The sequence below is a fragment of the Takifugu flavidus genome, chromosome 15 (assembly GCF_003711565.1).
Source record: "Takifugu flavidus isolate HTHZ2018 chromosome 15, ASM371156v2, whole genome shotgun sequence".
NCBI classification, from domain to species: Eukaryota; Metazoa; Chordata; class Actinopteri; order Tetraodontiformes; family Tetraodontidae; genus Takifugu; species Takifugu flavidus.
The window spans coordinates 11,106,312-11,117,685 of record NC_079534.1 but is presented as its reverse complement, the minus strand read 5'-3'; the positions used below and the strand labels follow the sequence as shown (position 1 = coordinate 11,117,685).

General features: G+C 43.9%; 1 protein-coding gene across 1 annotated transcript; it reads left to right on the top strand.

Annotated features, from left to right (window-relative positions):
• Positions 1-260: 260 nt before the first annotated feature.
• Positions 261-10,729, top strand: mfsd14a2 (major facilitator superfamily domain containing 14A2). The gene is made up of 12 exons (XM_057056098.1): positions 261-516; positions 1,763-1,858; positions 3,324-3,386; positions 3,692-3,819; positions 3,940-4,054; positions 4,152-4,370; positions 5,232-5,345; positions 6,071-6,142; positions 6,383-6,495; positions 7,374-7,471; positions 7,585-7,742; positions 7,836-10,729. The coding sequence occupies exons 1-12, from the start codon at positions 433-435 to the stop codon at positions 8,046-8,048; spliced, it is 1,473 nt and encodes a 490-aa protein (XP_056912078.1). The 5' UTR covers positions 261-432; the 3' UTR covers positions 8,049-10,729.
• The last annotated feature ends 645 nt before the right edge of the window (positions 10,730-11,374 follow it).

Here is an 11,374-nt window from a genome sequence, read left to right as displayed (position 1 = left end):
CGATAAGATGTAAAGTTAACATATCTTCGTAGGAACGTGCGCGTGTGTCTGTGTGCCTGTAAAAAAAAAAGGAGAAAAAAAAACACGGCACGTAACCATTTAAGGAGTTCCTCTTTGTACCCGCGATGTGACGTACCCAATCCCCATTGGGGGAAAAACTCTACCGGTCTCTCCTTCAGCCAATCAGAGACGCGGATTTGACTCACGGTTGCGGGCTGTAGCATCGAAGAGGCGGGACAACATTAAGTTCAGGAAGAGGGGTTAAAGTGAGGTGGGGAAGGGAAATTATTTAGTTAGCTTACTGCTAGCCTCATCCTGCCCGGTCTTGGTTTCCGATGTGGTATGAGCGCAGTAGTCGATATCACTACATTGTTTTATTTTTGATCGTTGCAACGATGACCCACTGACAACAAGAATGGACATAAGCTAACAATGACGGGGGAGAAGAAGAAGAAAAAGCGGCTCAACCGCAGCATTCTTCTTGCAAAGAAAATTATAATAAAAGATGGAGGAAGTGTGAGTTAAATATTTATTTATCTTGGTTAGCTTAGCTTCAAGCCAAAGCGACTGTCAGCGGATTCATTAACCGGCTTCTTAATACATGTAAACATATCAAAAGGCGTAACGTTTATTTTTGGCTTTATGGCTGAGGTGGACTGTACTACGGAGCTAATTTAACCGTTAGCTGTGTCTGCTTTGCTAGCTAGTGAACGCAGCTGCCTATGAACTTTCATTATGTCATTTTAGCGGCCTAGTTAGCTTGTCATTTACACGTCAGCTCAGGTAGCTAGCAGGCTACTGTCAACGTTAGCTGGGTCTTTGTTTTCTTACAATGGTTCGGCCACTCTTTTTATGCTGATAAATTAATTTTAAGTCGGTAGGAATGGTAGCGAAAATCTGCCTTTGTAATTGTATTGAATTGGTCAGAATGCATCAGGTCTCAGAGGCAGAGACCTGATTTAGCTTGGCGTTAGCTTACTGGCATATGTGTTGAACGTTTCCCCCTTATTTTAAAGCAACGTGCTGACAGTATCGCAAGTTATCGTAAATGACCCTCATTTATGCCCTGCCCATCGTTTTAAGGAAGCTGTATGGTGTCAACATGCCGGACCTAACGAGAAAGCATCAGGTTATGTGGCGATAATGTAAATTGGAAGCAGGGGAAAGCAACACAGTTAATGTTTATGACGTTGTTTTTGATACATGCATGCAAACACATTTAAATGAATCCCGAACAATACTGAGCACTGTTCTATGAAGCTAGCCGGGCTCTTGCTAGTAGCTTAACTCTTCTTAGGCTCACAGTTGCTCAAATATTTGTCGTTGTTTGCTTTTTCTGCCACATTATGTTGTTTTCCTTTAGTCTTTGACGACTGTAGAAACGTGAATTTCTCAAAAGAGATTAGCTTAAGTATTGTACAAAGGTTCTTTTGGACCTGATCAATGTGGTCATTTAAGAATCTCCCTCAGACATTGAATCAGACATTGTTCTTTTCATAATGGCAGTGGGAAAAGCTTTTCTAGGAAAGGTTTCTATGTCCGGCATGAATGCAAGTGTTTCTGTGTGTTAATGTCTTCCTAATCATCACTGGATCCCATCACCCGGCCGGAGATCCTTGGATCCGCAGAAGTAGATGGAAAATATGAGTCGAGCATGTATTGATTGCAGCTTGAAATTAACTGGCAGTGTCTACAGGAGACGCGATGGACTGTTGTATTTTCTCTTTGTCTCCTAACCACCTCCCTGTTTGTCTCCTCGCAGCCTCAGGGAATCGGCGAGCCCAGTGTTTACCATGCTGTGGTGGTCATCTTCCTGGAGTTTTTTGCATGGGGTCTTCTCACCACCCCCATGCTCACGGTAAGCCAGGATACATTCAAGCACCTCCACCTAGAACCTCCACCCCTGCCTGTGGTGCGTTCACACGCCTCCGTTCCATGTCCCAGCGAACGGACGATCGAATTCCTCATCAAATGAGAGGCTGAGTGTCGCACCTTTGCGGCTATATGTTTGCAGATGTGTGTTTTCAGCCTCTAATGGACAGAGAAATATGAAAAGGGCATCAAACTGTTGCATTGTGAGCAAACATTCTTTGTTGAAAGGGCTTTCCGGGGGGGGCCAGGCTGTTTTGTATTGTCGGGCTACAGTACAGATGACGCAGTGTGAACAGCTTTACTCCCAGGATTCCCACAATATAACCGACGGAAAATTGGCTTCACTGTCCTCTTTTGTGTTGTTTTTTTTGTGCAGAAAGGGGCGTCTTTCATAAATGATCAACCAACGTGACGTAGAACATCCAGGATTACACAACCGCACTTCTCTTGTTTGATGAGGCGCTTGCGTGTGTGTCTGTTAAGCATTAATTACTGTGGGTTTACTGCCCTCCAGAGCCCTGGGCAGAGGCAGGGTTTGCATTTTGGCCTCATCAGAGGGCATCTGAACAGAAGTGGGATGAGCTCAAGGCTTCGGCGGTATCCAGGGGCAACGATCTGAGGAAGAGTCGCGGGATTTAGCTTTGCTAGCAGCTTTAGCCTTCTAAACATAATCACTCACTTTTTTTATTCAATATCAAACCTTATTCACAATAAAGCACTTGTTGCTGCCTGAAAGTAGTCTCTTTTAATACGTTGTGTTTTGTAGGCACTGCTATTTGTGCTGGGGATGTTACAGTTTTCATTTTATTTTGATGATATGTTCCAAAAACATCCCCCAGCCTGTTGTACAATAGACGGCAGAGACAATGACAGCTGAAGCTATTGTGGTGGGAAGGAAAAGGAAGTGGCTCTCAAAAATTGAGAATAGACAAATACCTAAATAGCTGAACTATGTCAGGAACCTGTAACACTAAAAACCTGTTTATGAAAAGAGAAAAAGAATCATAAAGGGGATAAAAAATCATTTAATAAGGAACCAGTTCCCAAAGTCTACAGTAAATAACGTGGAGAACTGAGCATGAAGCCATTTTTGTCTTTACTCATCTCTGATAATCCGATTTTTCAGATTATTAGCAGATCTAAATCAGACTATTGAGGCTCAGTTGTTCCTGTTGCAGCCGTCTGATGGTTTAACACGTGTGTGTCCTCAGCAGCTCCGTAGAATACAAATAGAAATCTCTGTACCTTCAGGTTTGGCGTAACTGAAATGGAGAAACGGCCTGGGTCAAAACCGCACCCTAAATACACACTTCACTTTCACCGGGGTCAGAAAGTGCATGTGCAGCTTATGACAGACCGTTGGGCTCCGGTGCTGTTTCCTCTTTTTGTAGTGTAACCCACAGTTTCTGCTTAGGTGGTTTCATTCAGCTTTATCTGTGTTTATTCTGCAGGTGTTACGCCAGACCTTTCCCCAGCACACATTCCTCATGAATGGGCTCATCCATGGTGTCAAGGTAACATTTCTGGACTTTTTTTGGCTCTATATGCTGCAGCTGTTGGTCCCTTTTCCCACAAAGTGTCTTTGATTTTGCGGCGCTGTTGTTTAGCGCTGCTCTGATGACAGATTTTCCCTGTTTTGAAACGGAATAGCTCACCAAACCAGAAGTAAAGTGCATCAGAAGCACCTGCACAGTTATCTTCTGTTAACTGGCCAGAATCTTCCCTTTAACAGCTTTCTTGGGCTCTTGTGTGCTGTCAGAACCGTCAGATAATAAATGGAGACACTCACCATCCTCTCCTCTTCTCTTTGTCCCCTCAGGGCCTGTTATCTTTTCTCAGTGCTCCTCTTATCGGAGCGTTGTCGGACGTTTGGGGGCGCAAGTCTTTCTTGCTGCTGACCGTCTTTTTTACGTGCGCGCCCATTCCACTGATGAAGATCAGTCCATGGTGAGGAACGCACAACCGATTCGTTGGCGGAAGTTCGATGCCTTCACTTTGGGAGCGTTTTAGCCATTTTGCTGCTTTCGACCCCCATTTTAACGCACCAACAACCTGTCTTTTGTTTAGGTGGTATTTTGCCGTCATCTCCATGTCTGGTGTCTTTGCCGTCACCTTTTCTGTAATATTCGCCTATGTGGCCGACATCACGCAGGAACATGAGAGGAGTACAGCGTACGGTTTGGTAAGAACCTTTTCAGAACAACTGGAGATGATTCCAGTCCAAAATCCCCCCGTGTCCGTCGCTCAGCTGGGGCTTCGCTCCGCCTCTCCCCCCGCAGGTGTCGGCTACCTTCGCTGCCAGCCTGGTCACCAGCCCCGCCATCGGAGCCTACCTGTCTGATGCTTACGGCGACACGTTGGTGGTGATCCTGGCCACCGCCATCGCCCTGCTCGACATCTGCTTCATCCTGGTGGCCGTGCCGGAGTCCCTGCCAGAGAAGATGAGGCCAGCATCGTGGGGAGCCCCCATCTCCTGGGAACAGGCTGACCCTTTTGCTGTGAGTAATAACACAAGTCGGCCCCTTTTATGACACACTTTCACATCAAACGCAGCTTATATTTAGACCTGATGAACTAGTATGTAAGTAGACAGTTGCTTATTAAAAGCCTATGAACTAAATTGCACTTGCCAGTGAGTTTCATGATGGGAATTTAATAATAAAACTGAATGTATATAACTGAGATTTGTTGCTTCTTTTTAGGGAAGCTTGGTTTTATTTTAAGGCTACGCGTTGATAATGTCTAAATGACCTCAAGTTTTGTGGTGATCCTGTTAGTTTTGCTTATTTGTGCTTTTAGGGTGACATTTCTGTCCTGAAGGCTGAAACATTAACGAGATGGTTAAAAAAGGTTATGAATTTGGCTTGTAACACGCGTGAAGATGCAAACTATGTTCAGTAACCGTCAGATATTTAAAAAAAACAAACTGTCCCAGCAGATTTTATGATGCTTTTCACAACGAGCAAGTAAACAAATTATCTTTAATTATCTTGTATAAACTGCAGCCCTGCCTGGTGAGTGTGACCGTCACACACACACACACACTCACACGCGCTGGATGCTACAGACTCATTTAAGTCATTTATTCAGGTCTGACTGGTTGCACCACAGTTAATTGAAGTCTTTCTGCATTGCTAATTATGTCACTTCAAAGCTTAATTAGATTTCAGTTAATCATTTGTCTTTGCTCACATTTCCATTGATGCAAACCCACTTATCTAGTTTACAAAAATATCCTGCTTTGTTGGGGATGTATTGCTATATAATATTAAGGCTTGAGAGATGCCATCCTTCCTGTTTTATGGTCCATAACAGTGGGTCAGGTTTAATGGGTCCCGTCCTGCTGTCTTCTTGTCCAGTCTCTGCGTAAGGTGGGCCAGGACTCCACGGTGCTGCTCATCTGTATCACAGTGTTTCTCTCCTACCTCCCCGAAGCTGGCCAGTACTCCAGTTTCTTCCTCTATCTCAAACAGGTACAACACCTTTTCTAAAAAGCCACAGAATTATACTCTCTTCAATAAACAGATGTTTGTTCTTGCTTCTAAAAGCTACTTGCAGGCTGTAACACACACTTTGATCTACATTTGGTGCTGGGAATAAGCAGGTTTCTGTAGCCTTTTTCTCTAAAATACCAAAAAAAAACACCAGAAATGAATGTAATGTAATGAAAGCTTCCAGTTCCAGGTTGGAGTGAAAGCAAGAGAGACTTCTTGCTCTTGACAGAAAGATGGTAACGTTGTGCAAACAGTGGAAAAGAACCAGTCAGGCCAGTTTGACAGGACTCTGTCAAACAGACTTTGAAAAAAGACACACAGGCCTCCAGATTTGGCTTCAGCTTTACTCCCCACACGCTCCTGTACTTCATGCAGGAGCAATTTCATCGAATACTGTTTGAGAATAAATACACAATATAAGTGTTTACACAGAATAAATGTATACATAACTGCCCTTATTCTCAAATGGCTTTATGAACAAACTTTATTGACACTACAGGTAATAAGACAAGTGCATAGTGAATTACAAGCTGTCGCTGAGGCTAGAAAACCTTTTGTGTAAAGAAATCACATCTGTGTTTTTGGGGTTTTTTTTGACCACCTGCTTCTGTTTGTTCACTGTGGAATTTTGGAGGCTTTGTGTTGAAACATGCTGTTTTCTAACCGCCTGTCCCGCTATGTCTCAACCTGCTCTACCCCCCCAGGTTATACGTTTCTCGTCAGAGACTGTGGCAGCATTTATTGCTGTTGTGGGGATCCTCTCAATACTTGCTCAGGTATCTAGACCCAATCTTTGTACTTTGGCTGCATAAAAATCTCAATATCTCGTTTTACTTTTGCATATGCCAGGAAAAGTTGGTGCATTAAACATGTTGTAAGTGGAAATAGACAAGCCTCCGCACTCACTTGCTCAGAAACGTTTTCCTTTTGCCACCTTGTTATTGATTTCAGAACTGCCGTTTCTAAAATGTCACGCCTGGTTCGGCTAATGCCCGTGTGACCTGTGTGTCTTGCAGACTCTGGTGTTGGGGATTCTCATGCGTTCTATAGGGAACAAGAACACAATCCTCCTCGGCCTTGGCTTCCAGATCCTGCAGCTGGCGTGGTACGGCTTTGGCTCCCAACACTGGTCAGTCACCCCCTCAACACCATTTTAACACCCACATCTGTCTCAATTCACCAGATTAGTCTGTTATCCCATTATAGCGATCTCTGTAATGCTGGATATTCATTACAAGATTGTACTTTTATTAAATTACCCAGTTTTATTTGCATACGAATGCTCCAAAAAGCATGCATTACAATTCTATTTTATGTATTTTTTTAACACACATACTAGCGTCACTGTTTGCTGTAATTCTCTGACAAGCCACCGCGGGGCAGTATTGACCTGGGGACTAATGCTAATTTTAGTAGTGCCTATGAGAGCACCAGTGTAAAGATGAGCGATTTAGTTTGACTTGTCCAAATTCTAAAATAAAAATGTCTGGCAGCGCTTTAGAGCATGTAAACAAGTCTTTTACATGGTGTGGAAATTTCAGATGGAGATAAGTCTTGTGATAAAGGTCAACCGCACCTTCGTCTAATCCACATAGTCTCTCAGGTGACTTCATAATCATTTCTGTTTTGTTTGGCCTGCAGAGTAAAAACAGAGCCAGCATAATAGATGGGAATGAGAAAAACACCCTTCCCAGCTTGCTGCTCCAGTCTGCTTTAGTTCCATACTGGGCCAATTAGATTAAGTAAAGGGCACGGCGGCCTTACTCTCGTCCAGGTGGAGGGCTCACCACAAACTAAAGTGGTACCTGAGCTCTCAACAACACCGAGGCTCTCTGAAAACATGATGGAAAACAGCAAAACCTTGATTCCTTTTATTTTTTTCCTCAGTTGTAACAGGAGTAGTAAAACTGGCCTGGACATCTGCTGCTTACAAATAATATCAAAGTTCTCTCCTGCTGCAAGTGGCACTTGAATGCGTTTTAACTAATATATTTTATGTTTTGCAAGGATGATGTGGGCGGCTGGAGCTGTCGCTGCTATGTCCAGCATCACTTTCCCTGCCATTAGCGCCATCGTGTCACGTAACGCAGACCCTGACCAACAAGGCAAGTTTCAACTAATACAATATCTTGGAGTTTGACAAAAACAAAAGCACAATAAAGCTAATCTCTTCTGAAATGTCCGTTTTTACACTGTTACACTGTCTTGTCACCTGCAGGCGTGGTGCAGGGGATGATTACTGGGATTCGAGGCCTCTGTAATGGTTTGGGCCCTGCTCTCTATGGTTTTGTTTTCTACGTGTTCCACGTGGAGCTAAGTGACACAGATCCCTCCGAGAAAGGAGCCAAATCCAACATGGCCAACCCGACAGATGAGGTGAACATGACTCGATACTTGGACTTGCAGTCACACTGAATAACGTGCAAATGTAACAGCGGTACTTCATTTTCATTCCTCTCGTCTCCTCAGAGTGCCATCATCCCGGGCCCCCCCTTCCTGTTTGGTGCGTGCTCTGTGCTGCTGTCCTTGCTGGTGGCCCTGTTTATCCCAGAGCACACGGGGCCTGGCATGAGACCCGGTGCCTATAAGAAGCACAGCAATGGGGCTCAGAGTCACTCCCATAGTCCACAAGGCAGTGGGGCTGAGGGCAAGGAGCCCTTGCTGGAGGACAGCAGCGTATAACCTCAGCTGACGGGGGCAGAAACTGTTGATGTGACACCACGCCACCCCGCGCACACAGAGAGACGCACGCTTTTTAATACACGGATGCTCTCTGACCTCAGTCGCGCGTCAGACTGAAGTGCTTTGACGAGGCATTTGCGTGTTCAGCACAAGAGTGGTCACACCTTCCTTAGCAGCCTTTTATTTTTGGGAATGGGCTCCTGACGCTGAAGAGCCTGGATCAGGGGAGCACAGCTTAGTTAGAGCTGCCGTCGAAAGGCGCACACGTAAGCGAGCGGAGCTGGACTTATCTTTCGGTGCTGTAAAGCATCAGCAGAGTGGAATCTACAGCTGTGTGTCCTCGCGCTGATGCAACGGAAGCTAGGAGTGATTTGGTTGAGCGCCTCGGCGGTGTTCCAAAAATGTTACGAAACCCTTTGCGTGATTTTTCTTATTCATCCGTAGCCAGTTAAAGTTCGTTGTGCACTGGTCCTGGGGGCTTCTGCAGGCTCCTATCTGTTCAGATCTGCGTCACCGTATGGGACTGTTGTTAAAGGGGACCCAGTCTGTTCCCCCGCTCAGCAGCGCTGCATAGCAACAGGAGGAGCGTCTGCAGAATGGTTTCAGTTCAGATCCAAGAGGTTACAGTTACAGAGACCACTTTATTGGCTGAAACCGTTTTTTTTAAATGACGTTTACTTGCCTATCTCTAGATTAATAGTAGTTTGGGTTGTATATTTTCTCTGTTTGAATGGAAGGTTAGATGTACTTTGAGTTCTCACACAAATATTGCCTCAAAGTGACTTAATATATATGTAGATATATATAAATAAATATAAATTACACAACCTGTATGAAGACCGAGGTCTGAAGAGGCTCTGTAATCTTCCACTATTGCTCCCATCGGAGCGGTTACAGACTATGCCTTTTGTTTTCTCGTTGCTTTGTTTCCCTTATCAGACTTGAGGCTGGCAGAACCACGCTCCGGTTCGTGTTTTCACACATCTGGACCAGAACTAGAAGGTTGCTCGCAGCATGTCGGTGTTGGTTTTCTACTGTAGATTTCCGAAGTTTCATCGGCGCTGCTGCAGTAATTCGCAGTGCGATCGACGGCGTTCTGCAGCAGTGGCTAGTTGAGAACTACACAACCATTTTAGTGAATCTTTATTATCTTTTCTAATTATTTACTCCCAACAACTGTAAACCCCCTTGTAGAATTGGATCAGCATTACTTAAATCACCCTTCAGATTGGCCACATGTGGAGCTTATTGGTCAACGTCAGACTAGTTTAATATATTTAAACCTGAGCCACTTGAAGGGGGCGACTGGGCCAGTCTGCAGGAAATAAGTTCTTCTTATTCTCCTTCTCTGGCTTAATCTGTTTGCCTCCATTAAGTATAATTGTTGCATCATCAAGTTCGCTTGTTTGACAGAAATTGGGAGAAACAAAATCTGTACCTATCATAGAAACTAGGTTTGTCATTTGAAACCAAAGATTAAACACGTAACAGAAACGGTCAGAGAGCAAAAGTTCCGCCCCGGGCCAGTAACGTCCAGTCGTCACATGTAGCCATCACTGAATTCACAATTGGATGAATATTATACGATTGACACGGATGCGGAATCGTTTCAGATTATTATGTTTGTAACGCCCCCCCCCCCTTGTAAGCTGCAGTGGTATCGCTGTCTGACCAGTAGGCGGCGCTGACGCTGCAGCTTTAGTTGAGTTGGAGGCTGTGCCTGCTTCTGGAGCTTTCACCCATGATACTGCGGTCCCCGTGTTGGCAGCAAGCTGCTAAACTATTCTTAAAAACTTTTACTTTCTGAAAGGCATCGGGAGAATTTAATTTGCCAAATTCCAGCGCAATGAGGAACGATTTACAAACACGTTTTCTAAATATAGTTGTCATTATTTTAGTGCCAAATGGGTTTTTGTTTGTTTTTGGTTTTTTGCATCATCACCATACTGTGTGCGTGTGTTTAGTTATGAATTTGTTGTGTGTTATTTTGCTTTTTTCCCATGTCTTAATGTGTGTGCTGTTTTTGATAGCTTTTTAAAGCTTCGATTTCAAGGTTATTTTGCAGCCAAATGGTAAATTATCAAATGTCCAGCTGTTTTCAGTCTCAGTGGTGCAATAAGAAGCATTTCAGTCTAAGTTAGTTTTAATAAACTCATTATTCAGTAGAACATAATAGAACTCACCTGTTGCTCACCTCAGAAATTTTGATTTAAGCTGTTTGTGTTAAACAGGAGGCCGTTAATTTGACGTTTAAATCTCTGACCTTTGGTTTTTATTACTCTTTTCGGACCAACACATCGGTACACCAGTGGCTTTCATCCTTCTTTTCATTGGGAAGATTCTGCACCAGCTTCATTTCCGCTTTCCAAGCAGACTGTAAATGTACGAAAATCACCTGTACATACAGCAACTGTATATATTTCTTGCTCGAAAAGAAGGCCACCTCCTGCTCTACTAGGTTGTACGGTGCAATTATTCATAGATATTTCTCAAGACTTACCTGCTAGCCACTCCTGTTTTTATGTATGACGTGGTTCGTGGCCTGGACCCCCTGCCCCATCTCTCTGTGTGCCTAAAATTAGCCAAGAAATGAGTATGGCAACATCAGTCACTGGTGGTTATTATGTAAATATGGGAAACTAATGGCAAACTATTTATTAAAGGTTTATTGTACAATGAAACATTTGTCTCTGCGGTCAGTTTGTGGGGTGAAACGTGTCTGTTTCATGTCGGCGTCTAAGAGAGTCCATAAGTAAATGGAAAACTAAATCCCATTAGAACAGTTAGTGTTCCTAATTCCAAAGACTGTTTAATGCACAAACTTTCTGGGTTTGTTTGATCAGTAATCCCAGGCCCTTGACGGGTTATTTCGCTCTCCTTACACCTTGCACGTAAGCTCATTTATTAACTGCTCTGAGCCTCTCTTTATTAAAATCACACGAGGGCCGTTCTAAAGTCGCACTTTAGGCCGCCGCAGGTTTGCTTTGGTGTAAAGCAATGCCATCTTTTCAGCTTTTCCAGCTCCCTTGCTTCCTTTGCTCAAGTGTTTATCTTCACTAAATCTGATTTAGCTGGATGCCACATGACAGTACTGCTGTGAATAAATACGTTATTAACGTCTGACTGCTTCCCAATGTGCTGTAATGCATCAATCAATAGAATTTGAAGGATTTACACATGCATGGCCTGTCTTGTGGAAGTAATCCGACTGTGTTTGCAGAACGGGAAAGAAAAGAGCTTTCTAAAAACAACCCTGGCGCATTATTTCAGCCCAGGATCCAGGTTTGAGATTAGGAGCAATTATTGCCGATTTCACCTCGATTTAC

Excerpts from the sequence above, each read along its gene's own strand:
- mfsd14a2 (XM_057056098.1), top strand. The coding sequence starts at position 433 with ATGACGGGGGAGAAGAAGAAGAAAAAGCGGCTCAACCGCAGCATTCTT. Across the intron at positions 517-1,762 it reads TAATAAAAGATGGAGGAAGT|CCTCAGGGAATCGGCGAGCC; the intron begins GTGAGTTAAATA and ends GTCTCCTCGCAG. Across the intron at positions 5,346-6,070 it reads TCTTCCTCTATCTCAAACAG|GTTATACGTTTCTCGTCAGA; the intron begins GTACAACACCTT and ends CTACCCCCCCAG.